Source organism: Salarias fasciatus, unplaced genomic scaffold (assembly GCF_902148845.1).
Source record: "Salarias fasciatus unplaced genomic scaffold, fSalaFa1.1, whole genome shotgun sequence".
NCBI lineage: Eukaryota > Metazoa > Chordata > Actinopteri > Blenniiformes > Blenniidae > Salarias > Salarias fasciatus.
The window spans coordinates 2,132-25,276 of NW_021941379.1; the positions used below are offsets into that span (position 1 = coordinate 2,132).

General features: G+C 46.5%; 2 protein-coding genes and 1 pseudogene across 3 annotated transcripts; all 3 read right to left on the reverse strand.

Annotated features, from left to right (window-relative positions):
• Positions 1–391: 391 nt before the first annotated feature.
• Positions 392–4,450, reverse strand: LOC115385316 (GTPase IMAP family member 9-like). 2 transcript variants are annotated; one of them, XM_030087295.1, is made up of 3 exons: positions 3,603–4,450; positions 2,837–2,990; positions 392–2,269 (listed from the first exon to the last, which is right to left on the reverse strand). In XM_030087295.1, exons 2-3 carry the CDS (start codon positions 2,892–2,894, stop codon positions 1,350–1,352), a joined length of 978 nt encoding a protein of 325 aa, XP_029943155.1. In that variant the 5' UTR covers positions 2,895–2,990; positions 3,603–4,450; the 3' UTR covers positions 392–1,349. The 2 variants fall into 2 exon arrangements, with proteins under 2 accessions (XP_029943155.1, XP_029943154.1); XM_030087294.1 differs by having other exon boundaries at positions 392–2,272; positions 3,603–4,447.
• A 3,809-nt stretch (positions 4,451–8,259) lies between these two features.
• On the reverse strand, positions 8,260–9,653 carry LOC115385324 (GTPase IMAP family member 7-like). Its single transcript, XM_030087301.1, has 2 exons — positions 9,550–9,653; positions 8,260–9,302 (listed from the first exon to the last, which is right to left on the reverse strand). The coding sequence occupies exon 2, from the start codon at positions 9,298–9,300 to the stop codon at positions 8,260–8,262; it is 1,041 nt and encodes a 346-aa protein (XP_029943161.1). The 5' UTR covers positions 9,301–9,302; positions 9,550–9,653.
• A 2,146-nt stretch (positions 9,654–11,799) lies between these two features.
• LOC115385311 (GTPase IMAP family member 7-like) lies at positions 11,800–21,586 on the reverse strand (annotated as a pseudogene).
• Between the last annotated feature and the right edge of the window lie 1,559 nt (positions 21,587–23,145).

The following is a 23,145-nucleotide window of genomic DNA, read 5'->3' on the forward strand; positions in this document are numbered from 1 at the left end:
TTGCAATTCACGTCATACGTCAGTGAAATAGGAAATACTCCCGAAAACGAGTGTTTTCTTTGTACAGTGTGAGCAACAACAATGAATTATACTTCATGCACGGACCGTGTGATGCATTTCTCTAGACACTTGACTTTAAAGCAGGTTTTACCACAAATGCAATGCAACACAATTCATGGGTTAAATTCACAAACTTGAGAGAAGGAGCTAAAGTAGCTGAAAGTTATGATGTGACGACTGATTGGTGAATTTTCTGTGACGAATAGAGGAGAACAACTGAGACATTTGTGGAAATGCAAACAGTGTCACTTAGTTTGATTAGAAAATGGCTTTGCTTCTTCTGGTGTGATTAATGCAACTGTTGAAAATAACATAACTGAGAAACATACAATGATTTCAGCTGATTTATTGATTTTATTTTGAAAAGGTTTGGATGTAGAGCTGGAAACTTTACATTTTATATGAGAAACAACAGATCATAATGTTACAATGCTTTTTTATGCATTTGTGAAAATAACAACATCATGGCACAATAAGAAGAAAATAAAGAGAAAATAATCCTCAAACAATCCTCATGTCAAATGTCAAACTTTTTTCCATCTTTTCATTCATTCAGAGACTTTGTGTTAGCAGTTTCAGAAAAGAAGAAAATGAAATCAAGCGATTTGTAGATCAAGTCAAGTACACACAATCGATACACAAAGTGAATGAAAACAATCATGTGTTACATTTACAAAGCAGTTTATAAGAAAAAGAAGAAAACAAAAAACTGGATTCGAAAAAAATATTGTTGGTTAAAATCTGTTAGGACAATGATCAGTATTGATATTTAAGATAAACAATAGTAATTGATTGAATAACGTACATCATTAAACCAACAGAAGTTATATAACATGTTCAGTTAACTCCTGATCTACAGAGGAAGTGGACACACACTGATTTGTTAAAGTGAATTCAATCAAAACATTTTTAAAGAAATTCAAAAAGTGTCATTTTCAGTACTCTCTATCATCAAATTTCGAAATATCCACTCATCCCCAGTGATCATTGATCAAATATTAATGTATGCAAAGTTTGACATCCCAGCATTGTTTTATAATGATTTTTTAAAAAATCCTTAACTCCTCCTATATTGAGATTTTACACTAACTAAACCGAGTCTTACACTGTGTAAACACCTAACATTTCCTGTCCTTTTTTCAGACTATAATTGAATCATTTCAAAGGTTGTAATCTGAAAATGTGTTTCACCCACAATTAAAGAGAAAGGTATATCTGGAATATAAAAAACACATTTTTATCATGTGTCTGTGAATAAAGATTAACTGAAAGTTTTTTTTTCTGCTCATCTATTGAGCCTTTGGCTTTCTCTGTCTGTTCAATGATTCACACATTTTTTCAATTGTACTCCCTTCTTCCTCCTCATGTGAGTCTGTTGGAAAGCGTTCATATCCCCCAGAACGTCCATGACCTGCTTCTCTAAAAACTGTAAAAGCTGCTTCAAAAGAAGCACCTGCAATACCACCCAGAAAAACTCCCAGTAAAACTTTTAGGACAAAAGCAACTGCTTTCTTGATGAAAAACTCCAAGAAATTTTCCTTTGCCTTCTCTCTGGATCCGGTTCGCTTCGTCTCTTCTCTGATGATTCTCTCCACTGTTTGCAGCAACTCATTGGTGTAGCAGCCTCCTCCATTTTGTTTCACCATTTCATTGATTGTGGAGAATAGCTGTTTGATCTGGGGCTGGTTGTTTCTGTAAGGATCTTGCTGGTTGTTGTTCCAGTATTTATTATCAACAACATGACAGCGGCCACCACATTTATCTGAAAGCTCTTTCAGATCCTCATTTTCACTGACAAACTGTTTGATTGTCTCACCCTCACCAAGGTCGTCACCATGAGTGAAGAGCAGCACAGCATATTTAAAAGCCTCTTCAGAAAATAACTCTCTTATTTTGGTAATAATCTGCTTCTCATGCTCAGTGTATTTCTCCACTTTGAGCAAAATGAGAAAAGCATGAGGTCCAGGTGAGCACTCTGTGATACTCTTCCCTATATCAGGAATTAGATTTGCTTCATCTCCGCTGGTGTCAAAGAAACCAGGAGTATCAACCACTATGAGTTCACCATTTCTTTTGGTGGCTGCCTGGCATTTGCCTGTACCAGAGTTTGCAGAACTATTCACCTTAAACACATTTTCTTCAATCAAGACATTGCCAAACTTGCTTTTTCCTGATCCAGTTTTTCCCAGCAGGATGACTCTCAGAGGTGCTGCTAGAAGAAAATAACAAACTGACATCAGTATTAATAAACACATGGATACTTGTTTTATAACAAAACATGTTTTCAATCAGAAATGCCAAAGCATCACAGAATTCCTTTTTTTTTCATTGTCTGAACTGACTGTTGAGTTATTTACATATATTTGATGACTTTCACACATTTCCCTGTTTTCTAAAACACACTTTTTGTGTAGACTCCATGGAATAATATGACATAGAATGATGGTCTTCTTTATGCTTCTCATCATGAAGAAGAAAAAGAACAAGAAGAAATTAACTTATTTGTGTACAGTGGAGGTGATGACAGCTGGGTTAAAAATTGAATCTTTTGATGTTTAAAAATGTTAGAACCAGGAAGCTCCTACTCATAAGCTCTCTTCACAAACTCTGAGGACATAACAATGAATCATATGTAATAAATAATAAACTGCTGGATTTAAAACAAATTATTTAACGTAGTTTCTCAATGTTCCTCTATACTTAATCATGTGCTCTGCACACATTAGAAAAAATAATAAAAGAAAACAGTACGTCAATTTTTGAGTGTCTGACCTACCTTCCCTTCTGTCTGAAAGAGGAATTGGTGCAAGTCGGGATGTAGGTTGAGAAGACATCTTGATTGTGAATTTTCTTACTTGTCCTCTTGTTCTAATTTGCTTTGTCAGTTGTGGTGAGTTTGTTATTTTAATCTTGTTCTTGCTGGCTGCAGTCTGTTCAAACAAACAAAAAAAAGATAAAGAACGATTACTCACATTACTATTACATAGATTATCTTGTGATGCAAAACAGGACATGAAATATACCAGGGTGCTGGACAAACAAAAAAAAAAAAGAAGAAAAAACAGCAGCCAAGTAATTGAACATTAAAAAAAGAAAAAAAAAAAAAAAAAAAAAAAGACCTGAGAGCAATATAAAACAGAAAGTGCAGTCCTCGACTGTTTTATGTCCTTCAATTCACTGGAGAATTCTGTTTAATCTTCATTTTTTCACTGAAAAAACTAAAATTAATGTTACTTTCTAGGTTAACTGACAAAGTAGTGTTGCTTGAACATAAGGAGAGACATCGGCAGCAGCTGGGTGTGACACACACACACACACACACACACACACACACACACACACACACACACACACACACACACACACACACAGTGGCAGTCTTCTCAAATTTGGTAGAAGTTAACTTTGCCCTTGCAGCATGTTTTGGCAGTGTGACCTTCCTTCAGAATATTGTCTTTTTATGACAAAATTTAAATCCAATAACATTGACGGTAATAACATTCTCACATAGGATAATAACATAGAGGATAAATGTTTCCTACCTTCTATTCAGTCCCAAGAGGAATCTGTACAAATATGAACGCGTTGAGAAAGTATCTTGATTGTGAGCTTTGTTTACTCGTCTTCTTGCTCTGACCTGCTGTTTCCGTTGGAGTTCGTTGCTTAAATCTCGTTCTTGTGGATGCAATCTGATAGGAGCTGAACTCGGTGATTCCAGATTCCATTTAAAGTAAACACTGCTTCATTTCCTGTCTGCTGTCAGGTGATTTCCAGTAAGTCATTTGCACAGTTCTTTTGCTGGTCCTGACATGTCATCATACCACAGTATTTTTCTTGGCGTAAAGCACTCTCCCACCTGTACGTGGGTGGATGTGCTGTGAGGTTGCTCTTTTTTGATTTCTCAAGCACCTTTCATACAATCCAGCCCTGCCTACTCCAGGAGAAGCTCAACAACATGGATGTGGACCCTCACCTGGTGAACTGGATTATGAACTATTTAAACAACAGGCCACAGTTTGTCAGGATGGGAGGCTAATTGTTTAGTCAACTGTAAGGTGCTACAGCTTGCAGCTGCCACCAGGGGGGGCTGCAGCCCAGGCAGCACCGACCTCGCCGCTCGTGCCTCTGTCTGTCCTGCCTTCACTCCTCCTGATACATGATGGGTGCGTACTTCTAAAGGGGAATTAAAGCTCGTGTCCGGAGTTTCCGTTCGTTTCCAACATATGTATCATTTTTCAACAGAGCTTATATGTGTCAATCTGGTTCGATACTTTATTATAATATTAGCATAAAGCAATATAAAAATTTATTTATGAGCCCCGCCTTCGTCTCATAGACCCCCATGTCATCCGAAAAAGCGCCGATCAGCGTCAGCCAATAGATTGCGAGCTTCCGCATTCTCGTGTTGTCAATCAAAGTGTGGAGCAGCCAGAGAGCACGGCCAGCAGAGGAGAGTTAGCAACGCAGAAGCCGCCGCGCTTACCTCGGATATATCCACTGTCTGCTGAACATCCACCGTAAACAGCTTAACATGTAGGATGCTGTAGGACTCGGAGGCTCTCATTTTAACCCGACGGATAATAGCGTGCACAATTAAGGGGGCGTGGCTTGGTCGCTCATGAAAGCAGAGGGAGGGGGAACCTGAGACGTTGGATTTAAAAAAAACCTCTCTCTTTCAAAATTCCGGACACGAGCTTTAAGGGAAAAATAATTTCTCATGTTGAGCTGCTGCTTATTCATTTTCTGAACTATGTATTGATGTAAAAACACATTACACATTTTAGTTGAGACAAAACTTTACCGTCAACTAATCCTGAATTTTTACAACCTTAATTCTATGTGTGAAAACAAAAAAAAAAAGGATATTTCAAAGTAATTTTCATAGCTATAACACACTGGGCTAAGTCCAGATCGAAATCCACAATACTTACACTCCTCAAATCTGGACGAGATGATCCTGGTAATGCTAAATATTCCAATAAATATGGCTTTAGATTTGTGAAACCTTTAGTGGATTTATGAAAATGACAAAATACATAATTGACTGTGTTTTTCAGAGGTAGACCACATTGGACCTAGTCCAGATTAAAAACTGTGGAATCCACACTTCCCAAATCTTGACTAGATTATTATCAGCATGCTGAACATTCCATAAAGTCTTACTTAGATTTGTGAAACCTTTTGTGACAATGGAAAAGTGCACAGTTGACTGGATATTCCACAGGTAGACCTCTTTAGATCAGGTCTATATGAAAGAGTTCAGACTCAGGAGCAGACAGAGACACAGCAGATCAGTCATTTTTTTCAAACAATTTTATTTACAGGAAAAAGCAACACAAAAACCAGACCAATCCAGTTATGCAAAAAAGCACTGAGGTGCTTCCGAGGGTCAGAAACAAGACTCCACAATCTACTAATATGACGACTGAGGACTCGGGCAGAAATACTAGCCAACTCTAATCGGACCTGACAAGCTGGGAACATAAAGGACTGTGCAGAAGCCCTACCAGCACCAACTTAACCAGGACAGAAGGAAACCAAGAAGCTAATAACTGAACTGAAAACCGACCACGACATCACAGGTTCAACTGACTGCTGACAGTATTACGATCCGACGCTGCACTCTGGTCTGAGCCAGCTTTATAGGGTGACGAATTGTTTGATGCAGACAACGCGCCACTGCAGGTGAAGACCATCAGGTAATCAGCTGCTTCCCTGCGCCAGTCCACACCCGACTTACCAGAAGCACACGCCCACCTAAAGAAAAGGAAAGGAAAGGAGGGGGAAAGGAGGGGAGGCAAAGGCCTGTCACAATAAAACCACGATACTGAAACTGCTCAAGTCTTGAGGAAAAAATTCTAAAGAGGTTAAACATTCATAAAAAATACTTTTTCTGATGACTGAAACCTTTTTTGGCTTTATGAAAAATCAAAAAACAAGCATATTTCTATTTTTCACTGCTGGACCATTTTGGACCAGGTCCACACTAAAAACCACTGGATCTGCACTTGTCAGATCTGCACGAGATTATTGTTTATGTGCCAAACATTCAATAAAGTGTTGTTTTAGATTTTTTTAAATGATATTTTGATTTGTGAAACTGATAAAATTAGCTTATTTGACTGTATTTTTCACAGCTAGACCACTTTGGGCCAGGTCCAGATTGAAATGAATGATTCTTACATATAACACCATTTTTTGAATTGATAAAAAAGCTTGGTAACGCTTCCTTTACAGTACGGTAATTACCATGTATTAACATGGTAATTGCAGGGTAAGTACCATGTAATAAGGAGAAGTTATTGTAAAATTACCATGTAATTACAGGGTAACTATGTTGCTAATTACCTAGTACTTTTAGAGTAATTACCAAGCCAATTCCAGGCAAATACCAAGTAACTACCTGGTAGTAAGTATTAATTACTGGGTAATTATAATGTATATAGCAAATATGTCGGTAATTGCCAAGTACTTACTAAGTAATTGCTAAGTAATTACCATGTAATCATTGGGAAATGTAGACTTTTTACTAGGTATTACTCGGTACTGCTAGGTGTGTACGCTATATATTTCCCTATAAGTCAAGTGTTTTTTACTACTTACCTGGTAACTTCTTATCTGGTAACTACAACATTTACCTGGTAATTATGGTTGAACTGTAGACTACTGCAAAAGGAAGTGAGGCCTGTTTCCACACTATTACCTGGTAACTACTTATTCGTTACCCAGGAACTGCAAAAATACCTACCTGGAAATTACATAGTTATTAAAGTGGATTTGTACTGTAAAAGGAAGTGAGGTCTGTTTCCATGTTATTACCTGGTAATTACTCAGTATTTAGCCTGTTACTCGGAAACTTTCACATACCCCACACACTTGCCCCAAAAATGCAGCACTCCTCACTTCCTTTTACAGTCCAAATCCACTTTAATAACTATGTAATTTCCAGGTAGATATTTTTCTATTTACTAGGTAACAAATAAGCAATTACCATGTAATAACATGGAAACAGACCTCACTTCCTTTTACAGTACAAATCCACTTTAATAACTATGTAATTTCCAGGTAGGTATTTTTGCAGTTCCTGGGTAACGAATAAGTAGTTACCAGGTAATAGTGTGGAAACAGGCCTCACTTCCTTTTGCAGTAGTCTACAGTTCAACCGTAATTACCAGGTAAATGGTGTAGTTACTGAGAAATACTAAGAAGTTACCAGGTAAGTAGTAAAAAACACTTAACTAATAGGGAAATACATAGCGTACGCACCTAGCAGTACCTAGTAATACCTAGTAAAAAGTCTACATTTCCCAATGATTACATGGTAATTACTTAGCAATTACTTAGTAAGTACTTGGCAATTACCGACATAGTTGCTATATACATTATAATTACCCAGTAATTAATACTTACTACCAGGTAGTTACTTGGTATTTGCCTAGAATTGGCTTGGTAATTACTCTAAAAGTACTAGGTAATTAGCAACATAGTTACCCTGTAATTACATGGTAATTTTACAATAACTTCTCCTTATTACATGGTACTTACCCTGCAATTACCACGTTAATACATGGTAATTACCGTACTGTAAAAGGAAGCGTTACCATATATATATATATATATATATATATATATATATATATATATATATATATATATATATATATATATATTTATATATATATATATATATATATATTTATATATATGTGTGTGTGTATATATATCCACAGTGTTTATCCACATTCAGACTGTCATAGTCCTTAATCTGTTTTTGAAGATAATCTAATCGAGATTTGACAAGTACGGTTAAGACAGTTTTTCATCGAGACCTTTTTTTCCTGAAATTCCTTTTTTCCCCTGGCAAAGACCAGCAATGCCCATGATCCACTTTTGGGTCACAACCCACCAGTTGAGGAACAGCAGAACCATTATTACAGTTTTTTCGATTGCTACTGCAGTTCAGTTTGAGGCTGTGAGCTGTGATTGAACACAGTGAAAACTGCTGAAGGTAAGGCCACAAGCGCAGCTCAGAAGAGAAAAGTGTAGCCATGTGTTACATTCATGAAGTGGTAGAGAGTGATGTTGAAAAGGCCAGTCTGGTCTTGACCTGCGGTTCTGTCTGTTCTGGAGAAAGTGTTCACCTAGTTTCAGGGTCTTAATGAGTTTACACAAAAAAAGAATCTTTATTTCTATTTCTTTCTATTGTTTATCCTCTGTTTTTCCTTGCTCATTTGTAATCTGTCGTCTTGAATCTGAGGGAGGCTGTTTCTGGAGCATCTTGATGGTTTTCAGCATGGCCTCCCCCGGGCTTCCAGCTTCCTCAGCTGCTTCACATCCTGGTCTAACTCCTCTCATCAATCCCTGCGCAGCAGCCATGGCCATTGACTGTCGTCCTCTGGCTGTCGAGGTCAGAGCTGGAAGCTGTTCTGAATCAGCTGTGAGCAGATCGAGCACACCCAGGAATGCTCCAGTCAACATACCTGCTCCAATACCTGCAAACAGGATCAGCAACCTGTCAGACACCTTCACTTCAGCCCTGCCTCGAATCTCTTCCTGTGACAAACTGACTGATGAACTCATGATCATTATTTCTTCTTTCTGGATTTCTCTGTGCACATTTTGCAGCATCTCATTGGTGTAGCACCCTCCGTTGTTTGCCTCAAAAATCTGATCTATGGTCTTGAGTATCTCTGCCACTTGGAACTGGTTGCTCCTGTAGTTGCCCTCTTCCCCTCTTTTCCAGTATTTATTGTCCACAACGTGACATCGGCCTCTGCATTTCATCACCAGGTTGTTCAGAGCCACATTTTTACAGACAAAGTCACCAATCTCCTCCACCTCTGGGAGCTGGTCGCCATGAGTGAAGACGACTGAAGAGTACTGCAGAGCCTCTTCAGAGAAGTGTTGGCAGATGTCTCTGATGAGCTCTTCCTCCTGCTTGGTGAATCTCTCCACCTTCAGCAAAATGAGAAACACATGAGGACCAGGAGCACACTGTGTGATACAGCTGATCACGGCGGCCTTCATCTGGTCCTCAGAGCTTTCAGTCCCAAAGAAACCAGGGGTTTCTATCAGAGTGATGCTTCTGCCGTCCACACATTTGGTTTTTTCTTGACATTGTTTTGTCCCAGAAGGGGAGAAGTGGCTCACGGTGAAGTATTCTTCTCCCAAAATGGTGTTAGCCACGCTGCTTTTCCCAGCGCCCGTTTTTCCCAGCAGGACAATCCTCCTTGAAGCCATCACTTTAAGTTAAAAAAAAAACAAAAAAACATTGATTTTTTTTGCTGTATGTTTTTTTCTGAAATTTTTTTGCAAACAACTTAATGTGATGGTGTAATGTGGAGTTGCTGTAATAACTAAGGCCCTGTGTAGAGTTTCCCAACTGACACTTTAGCATCTTTATCTTTCTTTTTCAACATCAGTGCAGCGTTATAATATAATATAATATAATATAATATAATATAATATAATATAATGTATAGAACTGACCGTATACGTTGTCAAAAAGAGATTTCAGTTGTTGTGTTGGTGAGAAAATCCCTTCTGTGTTTCCTGGTCGCTGGTGTCAGGTTGGCTTGCAGCTTTCATTTCATTCAGATTCAACTGGTTGGTTTACTGACTTGAACAAAACAATTAATGTGTCATAACAGGGTGTGATGCATTTCTCTAGACACTCGACTTTTAAACAGGTTTCACCACAAATGCAATGCAACACAATTCATGGGATAAATTCACTAACTTGAGAGAAGGAGCTAAAGTAGCTGAAAGTTAGGATGTCACGACTGATAAGTGAATTTTCTGTGACGAATAGAGGAGAACAACTGAGACATTTGTGGAAATGCAAACAGTGTCAGTTAGTTTGACTACAAAATGGCTTTGCTTCTTCTGGTGTGATTAATGCAACTGTTGAAAATAACATAACCGAGAAACATACAAACGATTTCAGCTGATTTATTCATTTTATTTTGAAAAGGCTTCACTGTAGAGCTGGAAACTTAAAATTCAAATGAGAAACAACAGATCATAATGTTGTTACAATGTTTTTTTATGCATGTGCGAAAATAACGTCATCATGGTACAACAAGAGGAAAAAAAAAAGAAATTATTCCTCAAATGATATCAAATGTCAAAGCTGTTTCCATATTTTAATTCATTCAGAGATGAAGATATTTGTCGATAAACTCAAGTACACTCAATCGATACACAAAGTGAATGAAAACAATCATCTGTTACATTTACAAAGCAGTTACCATGAAAAAGAAGAAAACAAAAACTGAAGACAAAAAAGACGTCCTTTTCTAAAATTTGTCAGTACAATGATCAGTATTGATATTTAAAAAAAACAACAGTAATCGACTGAATTATTGTACAGCATTAGAAGTGGACAGAAGTTATAGAACATGTTCAGTTAACTCCTGATCTACAGAGGAAGTGGACACACTGATAATTTAATGTAATTCAATCAAAACATTTTTAAAGAAATTCAAAAAGTTTCATTATTTTCAGTTCTCTGTCTCGTGAAGAACCCAAATGAAATCACTTGTCGTCAAATTCAGAAATATCCACTCATCCCCAGTGATCATTGATCAAATATTAATGTATGGAAAGTTTGACATCTCAACATTGGTTTGGAATGACTTTTAAAAAATTTCTTAAAGGGCAACTCCGGTTTTTTTGACACCTGGACCTTATTTATAGGTGTGTGCATGCTCATATACTCACTCAGACAAACATCGTGCAGCTCGGAGTCCTTCAGAAGTTATTGAGATCCAAACGATGTAGCCGCACTAGCGGGGGTGCCACAGCAATGGAGCGTTAGCGCGGGACATAATCTCTGCAAAATCGCTCATTTCGGCAGTATTTCTTCATCCATCGCCAGTGTTATCATAAAGTCAGCTCGTCTACCGTCTTATGGTGGGTCAGCTGAAGAGCTGACAGTTTTCGCTAACTTAGCCACAATTAGCTCGGATGGGAACGTTGCGGCGCTCCTCTCCCCAGCAGAGAGGCACTTTGAGTCGGCCTCGGCTGTCACGGTGCCCCGGCGTCTGACTTCCAGGGGCCGAGTTGGAAAATGGCCCTCAGCTGCTCCACGGAGGCTCCGGACACCGGCGAAGACGCACGGCTCGCGCGCGGCCGCTGGGCCGCTGGACGTCTCTCCTCGCCGGGAGGATGCGTATCTACGCTCCCCGGCGGATGCACGCTTTGGGCCGGCCGCGGGACGCACGACGGCCCGCCGCGCCGAGGCCGGAGCTCTATCCTCGCCGGGAGGAAGCGTATCTCCACTCCCCGGCGGATGCGCGCTCCACGCCGGCCGCGGGAAGCGCGACGGCCGGAGCTCTCTACTCGCCGGGAGAATCCAGATCTCAGCCGCCCGGTGGATGCGCGCTCCAAGCCAGGCCGCGGGACACCGCCGGAGGCCCCCCTTCCGACCGAAAGGCAACCCAGCGCCGATGGAGGAAAAATACAGCCGAAATGAGCGACTTTGCAGAGATTATGTCCCGCGCTAACGCTCCATTGCTGTGGCACCCCCGCTAGTGCGGCTACATCATTTGGATCTAAATAACTTCTGAAGGACTCCGAGCTGCACGATGTTTGTCTGAGTGAGTATATGAGCATGCACACACCTGGAAATAAGGTCCAGGTGTCAAAAAACCGGAGTTGCCCTTTAACTCCTCCCATAGTGAGGTTTTACAATCACTAAACTGATTCTTACACTGTGTAAAAAGCCAACATTTCCTGCCCTTTTTTCAGACCATGACTGAATAGTTTTAAAGGTTGTTACCTGAAAATATCTTTCATACACATTTAAAGAAAAGGCATATCTGGAATTAAAAAAAACAAGACTTTTATAATGTGTCTGTGAATAAAGATAATTGAAAGTTTGTTTTTTTATTATGCTCATCTATTGAGACTTTGGCTTTCTCTGTCTGTTTAATGATTCACGCATTGTCTCAGCTGTACTGCCTTCATCATCCTCTGTTGGAAGGTGTTCATATCCCCCAGAACATCGATGACCTGCTGCTCTAAAACCTGCAAAAGCCCCCACAATGCCTCCAACAGTGGCCCCTGCAGCAGCTCCAGCAACGGCCCCTACAGGACCTGCAACCAAACCTCCAACTGCTGCTCCAACAGCTGCCCCTGTGGCAGCACCTGCAACACCAAATACAACCGAAAGAACCCTTTCAATCATTGCTGGATCACCAAGAAAAGCCCCCAGTAACACTTCTAGGCCAATACCAACTGCCTTCTTGACGAAGGTCTCAAAGACAATTTTCTTTGCCTTCTCTCTGGATCCGGTTCGCTTCGTCTCTTCTCTGATGTTTCTCTCCACTGCTTGCAGCAACTCATTGGTGTAGCAGCCGCCGCCATTTTGCTCCACCATTTCACTGATCGTGTAGAGCAGCTGTCTGATCTGGAACTGGTTGTTTCTGTAATGCTCTGGCTGGTTGTTGTTCCAGTATTTATTATCAACAACATGACAGCGGCCACCACATTTATCTGAAAGCTCTTTCAGATCCTTATTTTCACTGACAAACTGTTGGATCGTCTTTCCCTCATCAAGCTGGTCACCATGAGTGAAGAGCAGCACAGCATATTTAAAAGCCTCTTCAGAAAATAACTCTTATTTTTGTAATAATCTGCTTCTCTTGCTCAGTGTATTTCTCCACTTTGAGGAAAATGAGAAAAGCATGAGGTCCAGGTGAGGACTCTGTGATACTCTTCACTATCTCAGGTTTGAGATCTGCTTCATCTCTGCGGTTGTCAAGTAAACCAGGAGTATCAACCACTGTGATTTCTCCATTTCTTTTGGTGGCTGCCTGACATTCACTTGTACCAGAGTTTGCAGAACTATTCACACTGAACACGTTTTCTCCACTCAAGGCATTGCCAAACTGGCTTTTTCCTGATCCAGTTTTTCCCAGCAGGACGACTCTCAATGGTTTTTCTAGAAGAAAACAACAAACCAACATCAGTATTGATAAACACATGGATACTTATGATGAATATTTATGTTTTATAACAAAATATGTTTTCGATAAGAAATGCCAAAGCATCACAGACTTTCTTTTTTGTTGTTTATCTAAACAGATTTTTGAGTAACTGATATATAATAACTTTCACATATTTACATGTTACTTGTGTGGACTCCCTGGAATTGATAACATAAAGCATGATGGTCTACTTTACACTGCTCATCATAAAGAAGAAGATGAAGAAATTAATTTATTTGTCATGTGTACAGTGGTGGTGATGGCCATAGATATGCATATAAAGTGAGATGTTTCATGGTGAAGTTTCAAACGGCATCACTGGCAACCATCTTGCCAGGAAGCTTTCAGCTGGATCTGTGATACTGAAGGTAAAAATAAGTGATGTGACCAAAGCAAATACTCTTGCTTTGCTGGACTATAGACGGAGTTAGCTTGTGTTCACTTGAAGTTCACTCTCACTCTATGCTCTGTGCATTTGCAAAGTTAAATCTCACATTGCTTAAATAAATTATATATGAAGTTACTCGGGAGACTTCAAACATAAATGTTACTTTCATGCCCAAGACATTGAAGAACATCAAGAGAAAAATGCATTATGAAGTAAAAATATAAATATTACAAAAAATGTTTTGAATTATACTAAACACACAACAATTCGTATTATTTTATCATCTTTTGAATATTGATATATTTAGAAAATATGCACATTTAAAAAAATCTCTCCAGTTTTCATTCAGTTTTTGTAGCCTGTGTCTTGATTTAACATAAATCCTTGTGCTTGTCAGTAGAGCTCTTTGGCTCTTGTTTTTCATAAGTATGCAGAGTCATAACTACGTTTCTGAAGTTTATTACAAACCAAACTCTTTGAAAGTTGGTAGAAAACTGATGAAGTTACAGTTACTCAAGTGTCTTGACAGTGTCCTGGATGAAGCAGCTGCCTGTAGCAAGATGGCCACCAAGTGTGGACGTTTGGCTCCATTGACCGGTAGTGCAGGTGAGACATCTCACCTTTATTTTCATGTCTATGGTGTTGATGGCCACGAGAAGCAGTGACTTTCACTTCCTCAACAGAATCTCTTGATGTTCAAAATGTTAGAACCAGGAAGCTTCTACTCACAAACTGTCTTCACGAACTCTGAGGCCGTAACAATGATTCACCCAAATGATTGAACAGAATGTCTTAGTAGTTACTGGATGTAACTCCAGTTCTACGAGTAAGTGCGTGCCCGCCTACGGGCTTCGCTAGTGGCACACCTCCAATCTCTGTCCAATCCACTGAGACTATACAAAGCTCGACGCACCAATCCCCCGCACGCGATGGCGCAGCGCCACGCCCCACACCGAGGGTACATAACCTCGGATGGCGCTAAGCAAACCCTTCTTCTGACGTAGCAAAAACAAGGGAAGCAGACAGCTGGGCCAGCAGGTAGGCGGGCACGCACTTACTCGTAGAACTGGAGTTACATCCAGTAACTACTAATTCTACTTCGTAAGTGCTTAGCCCGCCTACGGGCTTCGCTAGTGGTACTCACCAAGGCGAAGGCCATAGGTCGATGAATGTACTCCCAGCTGGCCTGCTGACGGGATTGGTGCGTAAGACGGAAGTAAACAATCCGTACGTCCAGAACGGCCGTAGAACTCCCGAAGGACGAGGCGGGCACCTAGCGATGTAGCGCGGCCCACGACGTATAAAGCATCGCCACAGCGACACACACACACGCCGGCCGGGAAACCACAGCGGCAGGCGGTGAAGGGGGGGACCCCTGGCGCGCGTTCCACGCACGGGGAGCGGCAGCGAACCCAAAAACAGCAAGCGGCAGAACTCCTGCCCCTGCAACACCGTAAACAACATCCGCAGACCGCGGCAGAGCCGAGCGGCAGGTGGGGAACCCCTGGTCCGCGAGCCCACCGGGGACGCGGCAGCCAGGCCAGAAGGACCGAAACGGTTAGACGACTGAACTCCTGTTCTCGCCGAAAACCGACATGGCCACAGAGTCAGTGCACATATCCAACAGATACGAACGCACGAAGGTGGCCGCAGAGGCCCAGGAGGCAGCCTGGCAGATGTCACTCACCGTGACCCCTCTGCACAGGGCCGCAGAGGCAGCCACACGTCGTGTGGAATGAGCACGAATCACTGCTGGTGGCGAGAGATTCTGTGCCTCGTAGGCAGCTGCAATAGCGCCCCCCACCCAGTGGGCGAGACGCTGAGAGGTCAGCGGGGAACCACGCCCCCGGGCTCCAAACCTCACAAACAGCTGGTCCCAGGTGCGAAAGCCAGCTGTGCGCTGGACATAAAGACGCAGAGCCCTGACCGGGCACAGTGACCGCAGGCGTGGGTCGTCCCCAGACGAACCAGGCATGGAGTCAAACGTCCTGACCCGTATCACTCGCGACCGGAAGTCCAAAGTGATCACCTTGGGATCAAAGGCCGGGTTAGGCCAGAGGTGCACGAGTCCCCCATCCTGGCTGAACACCATGCAGGATGGGTGGACTGACAATGCGCAGAGATCCCCAACTCTCTTGGCGGATGCTAGCGCCAACAAGATGGCGGCCTTAAAGGAGAGAAAGCGGTCCTCCGCCTGCTCCAAAGGCTCGAAAGGAGGTCCCTTAAGGCCCTCCAACACCACATGGAGGTCCCATGGAGAGACCACATGCCTGGGGGGCGGTCGCAACCGACACGCCCCGCGCAGAAACCGCTTCACAAGCGGGTGGCTGCGTGCAGAAAAGCGGCCGAAACCGCCGTGGCCCGCTGTGATGGCCGATGCAAACACCGCCAGGGTGGATGCAGCGCGACCGCTGTCCAGCAGGGCCTGGAGGAACTCCAAAACTCCACCAACGGTGCAGGAGACCGGGTCCAAGCCCCTCTCCGAGCACCATGATGTGAAGAGCTTCCACCGAGACCTGTAGGCCTTGACAGTAGAGGGGGCCCTGGCACTCTGGATGGTGGACACCACCGCTGGGGGGAGGTCTAGTTCCACCAGCCTCACCCGCTCAGCCTCCAAGCCAGGAGCCTCCCGCCCAGGAAGGGGCGGGACCGAAGGGCGCCTCCTGCCTGCTGCAGTGCGTCGGGCCCGTCGGGAATCGGCCACGGGTCCCCGACTGCCAACTGAACCAGGTCCGGGAACCACCGCGCACTCGGGGTGTCCGGAGCCACCACGATCACGTGAAGATTGTGCAACCTCGCCCCGCGCAGAAACCGCTTCACAAGCGGGTGGCTGCGTGCAGAAAAGCGGCCGAAACCGCCGTGGCCCGCTGTGATGGCCGATGCAAACACCGCCAGGGTGGATGCAGCGCGACCGCTGTCCAGCAGGGCCTGGAGGAACTCCAAAACTCCACCAACGGTGCAGGAGACCGGGTCCAAGCCCCTCTCCGAGCACCATGATGTGAAGAGCTTCCACCGAGACCTGTAGGCCTTGACAGTAGAGGGGGCCCTGGCACTCTGGATGGTGGACACCACCGCTGGGGGGAGGTCTAGTTCCACCAGCCTCACCCGCTCAGCCTCCAAGCCAGGAGCCTCCCGCCCAGGAAGGGGCGGGACCGAAGGGCGCCTCCTGCTTGCTGCAGTGCGTCGGGCCCGTCGGGAATCGGCCACGGGTCCCCGACTGCCAACTGAACCAGGTCCGGGAACCACCGCGCACTCGGGGTGTCCGGAGCCACCACGATCACGTGAAGATTGTGCAACCTCACCCTGCGCAGCAGCGGGGTCAAGAGGTGGACTGGAGGGAACGCATACAGGATGCCCGACGGCCAGCTCCTGTGTGCGAAGGCGTCTACCCCGAGAGGGGGTCTGACGACCTGAGCGAGAACCAGAGTGGGCACTGTGCGTTCTCTGCACTGGCGAAAAGGTCTGCCACTGGGCATCCGAACCTGCGCCAGAGTCGGGCTGCGACCCACGGGGACAGGCCCCACTCGTCGTGGAGTGGGCCTCCCCGGGACATTCTGTCTGCACCGACGTTGAGGACTCTGGGCACGTGACGCGCCCTGAGAGACGCGAGGTGCTGGTCCGCCCACCGGAGGATCTCCGCCGCTATGCGATGAAGAGGGGGAGACCGGGTCCCCCCCTGCCTGTTCAGGTACGCGACCACCGTAGTGTTGTCCGTCCTGATGAGCACATGGCTGTCCTTCAGCCTGGCTTGGAAATGGAGCAGGACCCTCTGCACCGCCGTCATTTCCAGCACATTGATGTGAGTGGGAGTCAAATCCCAAGCACCGCCCACCGCGTGGTGGTCTAGGGTGCCTCCCCATCCCGCGAGAGACGCATCGGTGAACACTTCGACGTGATGCGACACGCAGCCCAGGGGAACTCCTTGCATTAGGAGAGCAGGATCCATCCAATAAAGGAGATCCTGGCGTGCTTGGGGCGGGATCGGGAACCGTTTGCATCCGTCCCACTTTCCCACGCAGCGGAGGCGTGCAAAGCACCGTTGCAGCCTGTGCATGTGTAGAAGGCCCAGCCGGACCACTGGGTGGGCCGCGGCCATTAAACCCAGGACGGTCCTGATCAAACGAACCCCGACCAGGGGTGTGGTCACTGCAGACCTCAGGGTCGAGAGAAGGGAGGTCCGTCTCTCCTTGGAGAGGCGGGCAGTCATAGAGAGCGAGTCCAGCTCCAACCCCAGATAAGCCATGCTCTGAGCTGGGGTGAGTGCGCTCTTGTGTCGGTTCACCATGAACCCCAGGAGCTCGATGTGGTGCAGGACCTGGGTCGTGTGCAGCACAGCCTCCTGATGAGAGGACGCCAGTATGAGCCAGTCGTCGATGTAAGTGAGGATCCTCAGACCACGACGACGGAGGGGCTCCAACGCTGCTTCGACACACTTGGTAAAGGTGCGAGGGGCGAGAGAGTAGCCGAAGGGGAGCCGGTTGTATTGAAAATACCTGGTCCCCACGGCAAAGCGGAGGAAGGCTCTGTGCCTTCTGAGAATGGGGATGTGGAAGTAGGCGTCCGTCAGGTCGATCGAAGTCATCCAGTCCCCAGGTCGAATGCTCTCCAGGAGGTGTTTGACCGTCAGCATGCGGAACCTCCTGGTGGCTATGTGAGTGTTGAGGACCCTCAGGTCCAGAATGGGTCTTACACCCCCGCTTTTCTTGGGGACCAAGAAGTAGGGGGAATAAAAACCCGAGTGCGCCTCTGTCGCGGTCAGCTCCGTGACTGCACCCCGGCGGAGGAGTGAGGCTACTTCTGCCTTGAGAGCGGCCGTCCCCGCAGGGCATGTGAGCCGCGTACAAAGGATGCCGTTGAAGAGAGGCGGACGACAGGCGAACTGCAGGGCATAACCGTTTCTCAGCGTCCTGGACAGCCAGGGAGAAAGCGGTCCCAACATAACACGCCACGTGTGAAACCGGAGCGTGAGTGGCTGTACCACGGCCAGCGGGGACGGCCCACCCGTCCTCCCGGCCTCGGGAGAAGGGGGGCCCCCGGCGAAAGGGCTGTGGAGCAGGCGTCCCCTGAATGAGAGCGGGCGGCCACCAGGCGGCCGCGGACCGGCGCTTTGCTGGGGACAACCCGAGCAGAGGCAGCGCGATCCCGGAGTTTTCCGGGTCGCTGTCCTCGGTGCTGATGTTGGAGCCTTCCGGATCGCTGGCCGTGATGCTGAAGCCGGAGCCGGGACGCTCAATAGCGGGAGCCTGGAACGGCAGAGCTCCGCTGCTCCGAGGCTCCGCTGTGACAACACACGGGGAAGCCGAGGGAGCGCTGCCGGGAGCAACACCAATAAGGCCGGGACCGGGGCGCTTTACGGCGGACACCCGGGCCGGCGTGAGTCCGCCGCTCGGCGGAGAAACTCCGCTGGGAGCGGCATGAGTGGCGCCGGGGCTGGGGCGCTGCACGTCGGCAGCCCGGGGCGTAACAGCACCGCCGCTCTGACGCCTCGTCATGCTAACACGAGCGGAGGTCGGCGGACAAACGCTGCTGAGAGCGCTATGGGTGCGGCCGGGGTCGGGATACCCCACGGCGGGGATCCGGGCCGGGCCGGAGCCGTCGCTCTGACGCTTCGAAATGCTCACTCGAGCCGAAGCCGGTGGAGAGTGCAGCCTGGAGCGTTTGCGGGGCGCTGAAAAGACATCAGCAGCGCACCGCTTGCGTGACGCACACAGCGGGAAAGCTAGCGGCTCCAGCGCGCTGCTATGCCCCGCGTCCGCAGCCGCATTGCGGCCAGAGCGCGAAGAAAGCGCCGGTGAAGAGGCGGTTCCGTGCGCATTCCGCTCACCATCCTCAGCCGCCTTCTCGCGGAGCGGGAGGAGGGAGGGAGAAGGGCCCAGCCGGGTTTCGCACTTTTCGATCATGCTAATACGGGGGAGAGGAGGGACTGCTGCTCTTTGGAAGATGTAACGGGCCTGACGGCCTTTATTTGCATGTTTGCTGGCAGGTGCGGGTCGAGCGGACGGGGCGCTCCGTGTCTCGGGAGCGCGGGACCGTCTGGGCTGATCAGCGCCCCGGGAGGAACGGCGGAAAGACGGTCCGGTCTGTCCAGGTGCCGAGGTGCTCCAAGGAGCGGGACGCCGCTGGTCCGCGGAGCGGCGGCGCTGCGGCGGCGGCTCACAGCGGGGCTGGAGGTGCGGGGCGAGCTGCTGCGAGCCTCGTGCTGCTGCCTCCAGGCGCTCGATGATCACCTGTATATCGGGCCCAAAAAGAGAAGAGGAGGACAAGGGGAGTCCCAGGACGCCCCGCTGGTCCCGCTCAGATAAAGAAGACAGACCAAGCCACAGGTGCCTCATGGCGAGCTGTGCATTGGCCATGACGCGGCCTCCACTGACGGCGATGGCTCTGCACATGCGCATCAGGACTTCGGCCGTATTTTGGACTTCCACGATGTCTTCGGGGGAAAGCTGGGACTTCTCGTGGCAGATCTTGTCCACAGAGCCCAGGAGGAAGGTCATGTTATTGGCTAGGGCGAACGTCAGGTTGCCGCTAGCGTAGCCACGATCCAGGAAGCTCGCCATGCGCCTGTCCCTTTCCGACGGCAGCACGGGCTTTCCGCCGGGCCAGGCGGAGGATCGGGGGAGGAGGCACAGCCGAACGGAGTCCTCAATGGCAGGCACTCCGGAGACCGGCGGCCAGCCCTCCACACAAGAATACTCTCGGTAGCCCTTCACCGTACCCTTGGCGGCAAGTGGCGTACCCCAGTCCCGCTGCACGTGAGCTTGAAACGACGGCACGGCGGGACATAGGACCGCAGTCCGGGACCGAGCCCGTGACCGGGTAGCCAGCCCGAGTGCAAAATCACGCTGCACCGGCTCCGGAGGCTGCGGCGGCAGCGCGAGGCCGGTGCGCTCGGCGGCGCGCTCGGCGGCTGAAGTGAAGAGCCCCACGAGGTGCTCCACAGGCTCACGGGGGAGACGGGATGCGATGGAGGCGGAGTCGAACCGAGTCGAACTCCGTGACACAGACACGCTGCTGCTGCTGCTGCTGCTGCTGACGCTGCCGCGGATCTCGGCCCAGTCGTAGGCGGCGGCGGCGGTCTCCTCGGCGTCGTCCTCACCGGCAGGAGCCGGGGAGGTTGTGCCCATGAAGGCTGCTCGCCGCTGGCTCTCTTCGAGCGGCAGCGCGAGGCAGGCCGGGCAGGAGGTCCGCTGGCGGTGATGCTGCCAGCCAAGGCAGAGGAAGCAGAGCTCGTGACAGTCCTGCACGATGAGCGGAATGCCGCAGGAGCGGCAGGAGAACGGCCCGACGCCCGATGGCGACTGGTCCCGGGCCGGCGAATCCATTCAAGTCGAATCTTGATCCGTAGAAAGAGGCTTCTAAGTCTCATGGAGATGCTGAGAAAGAAGAAGGGTTTGCTTAGCGCCATCCGAGGTTATGTACCCTTGGTGTGGGGCGTGGCGCTGCGCCATCGCGTGCGGGGGATTGGTGCGTCGAGCTTTGTATAGTCTCAGTGGATTGGACAGAGATTGGAGGTGTGCCACTAGCGAAGCCCGTAGGCGGGCTTAGCACTTACGAAGTAGAATCCATACTTCATCATTGCACTGTACACATTAACAAATACAAAAACAACAACAAAAACAAACAGAATGTCTATTTTGAAGTGTGTGACCTACTTTTCTCACTGTCCCCAAGAGGAATCTCAGAAAACATGAATGCAGGTTCAGATGACATCTTGACTGTGAACTTTCTTACTCGTGCTCTTGCTGAGTATTTTTTTCTTTTTTAATCTTGTTCTTGCGTCTGATCAAGCAAACACACATTGACAAACAGTGATACACAATGCTGTTACAGGACATGAAATATGCTGCAGTACTGGATGGAAACCATTTAAAATTTGCTGAATGTTGAAATATTTAATCTCTTCAGGAGAACATGGCTGATTTCAAACTTCTGACAAAATTTTCTTTTGTCATGGAACAAAGTTTGTTTTTAACGTTTGGTTAATGTAAAAATATAATCAGGTCTTACCAGAGTCCAGAGGTCTCACAACCTGGAAAATACTTTCTATATTTTACATTTTAGTCACAGGGCGTTGACTGAAGACATTTAAATTCTAGAACTCTCACAACATATCTCTCACCTCTCCCAGCCTTTGTATCAAGACAAGTATCATTGTACGATGTGGTTAAAAAAAAAAAAAAAAAACAGTGGAAAGTTTGCATGAACGATTTCCTGTAAATCACCTGACAGGAAACAAAAACCAAAGTACATGTTCACCTAAAAAAAACCTGCAGCACACCACCGACAAAAAACAGCTCCAAAATGACACATTGTAGATTCATACAGTATATACAGTATAATGACAACATTTTCACAGCTTCTGATGATTTTATGTGACCAGTGTGGTTCTGTCTTTGCGTTGTGTGTTAATGACGAATCAGACGTGCATCTTTTTGGAGGCAGTCTCCATTTATTTTCGGGCTCCTGACACACAGTAGAAAAACAAAATCCTCCTGTCAGTTGACACCAAAACACATGCCCCTCTCCTGCAGAAATCAGTGACAAAAGGGGAGAGAATTGGCGTGAGAACGGCACATATTGAAGTGGAGGCACAGGTTGGCCCACTGTGGAGGTCACCACTGGTTGAGCACGGACAGTTTGAATGAGAGTCCGGAGGAATATCTTTAAGGAGCTTTAATCACATTCTGATTGAGCATGGCAATTCTTTGTATATGAATTACAGGCCTTAGTGTGTAAGTGTGTGTGTGTTTATGTGGTCTGAAATAAACAAACAGAAAAATATACAATCACTGTCTAATGTACTCTACAGAATTAGCATTACACACGCAGGCAGTACATAGCAGCTCAGTCACATTTACAGAAAATAAAGTGGTGTAAAATCTACACATTCATCAATAAACAGCCATAATGCAACATAAATCGACATTTATACAAGGAAAAGAGATAAAATTTACTTTTAAGTCACTGACGCACAGTGAACACAAAGAAGGTGAGAGCTCAGTCTGCAAACAGCACTACTCCTGCTCATGCAGCTGTCATGCACTGAATACATGCAACACTTTAATTAGGAACAATAATGAAACCTAACACTAGGGGGAGCTTTCTGCTTGGCTTTCATACACTTATAGAGGGCAGTGTTACACAGAATGTGGCACCCAAACCACATTTCCACTTACTGACAAGGAGGTTCAAACAGTCAGGCATTAACTGAAACAAACAAACAAACAAACAAACAAACAAACAAGAACCACAGACACAGATTTTATGTAATTATTACAAAAACTAATGTACATATCACAAATGCACACACACACACACACACACACACACACGCTCAGTCTTGTATTTCTATCCTTGTGGGGACCGTCCATTGACTCCCATTCATGTCTAGCCCCTAACCCTGACCCTTACCCTAACCCTAACCCACACCACAACAAAGCCTAACCCTAAAGAAATGTTTTTGCACTTTTACTTTTTTCAGTAACAACAACATGGTCAAGAAAACACTGTTTCTCCTACTTAGGACCGGAAAAAGGTCCCCACAAGGCACGTCGTTCCACGTTTTGCTATCCTTGTGGGGACATTTGGGCCCAACAAGGATAGAAATACAAGAACACACACACACACACACACACACACACACACACACACACACACACACACACACACACACACACATATTTATATAGCTGTATAACTGACTCT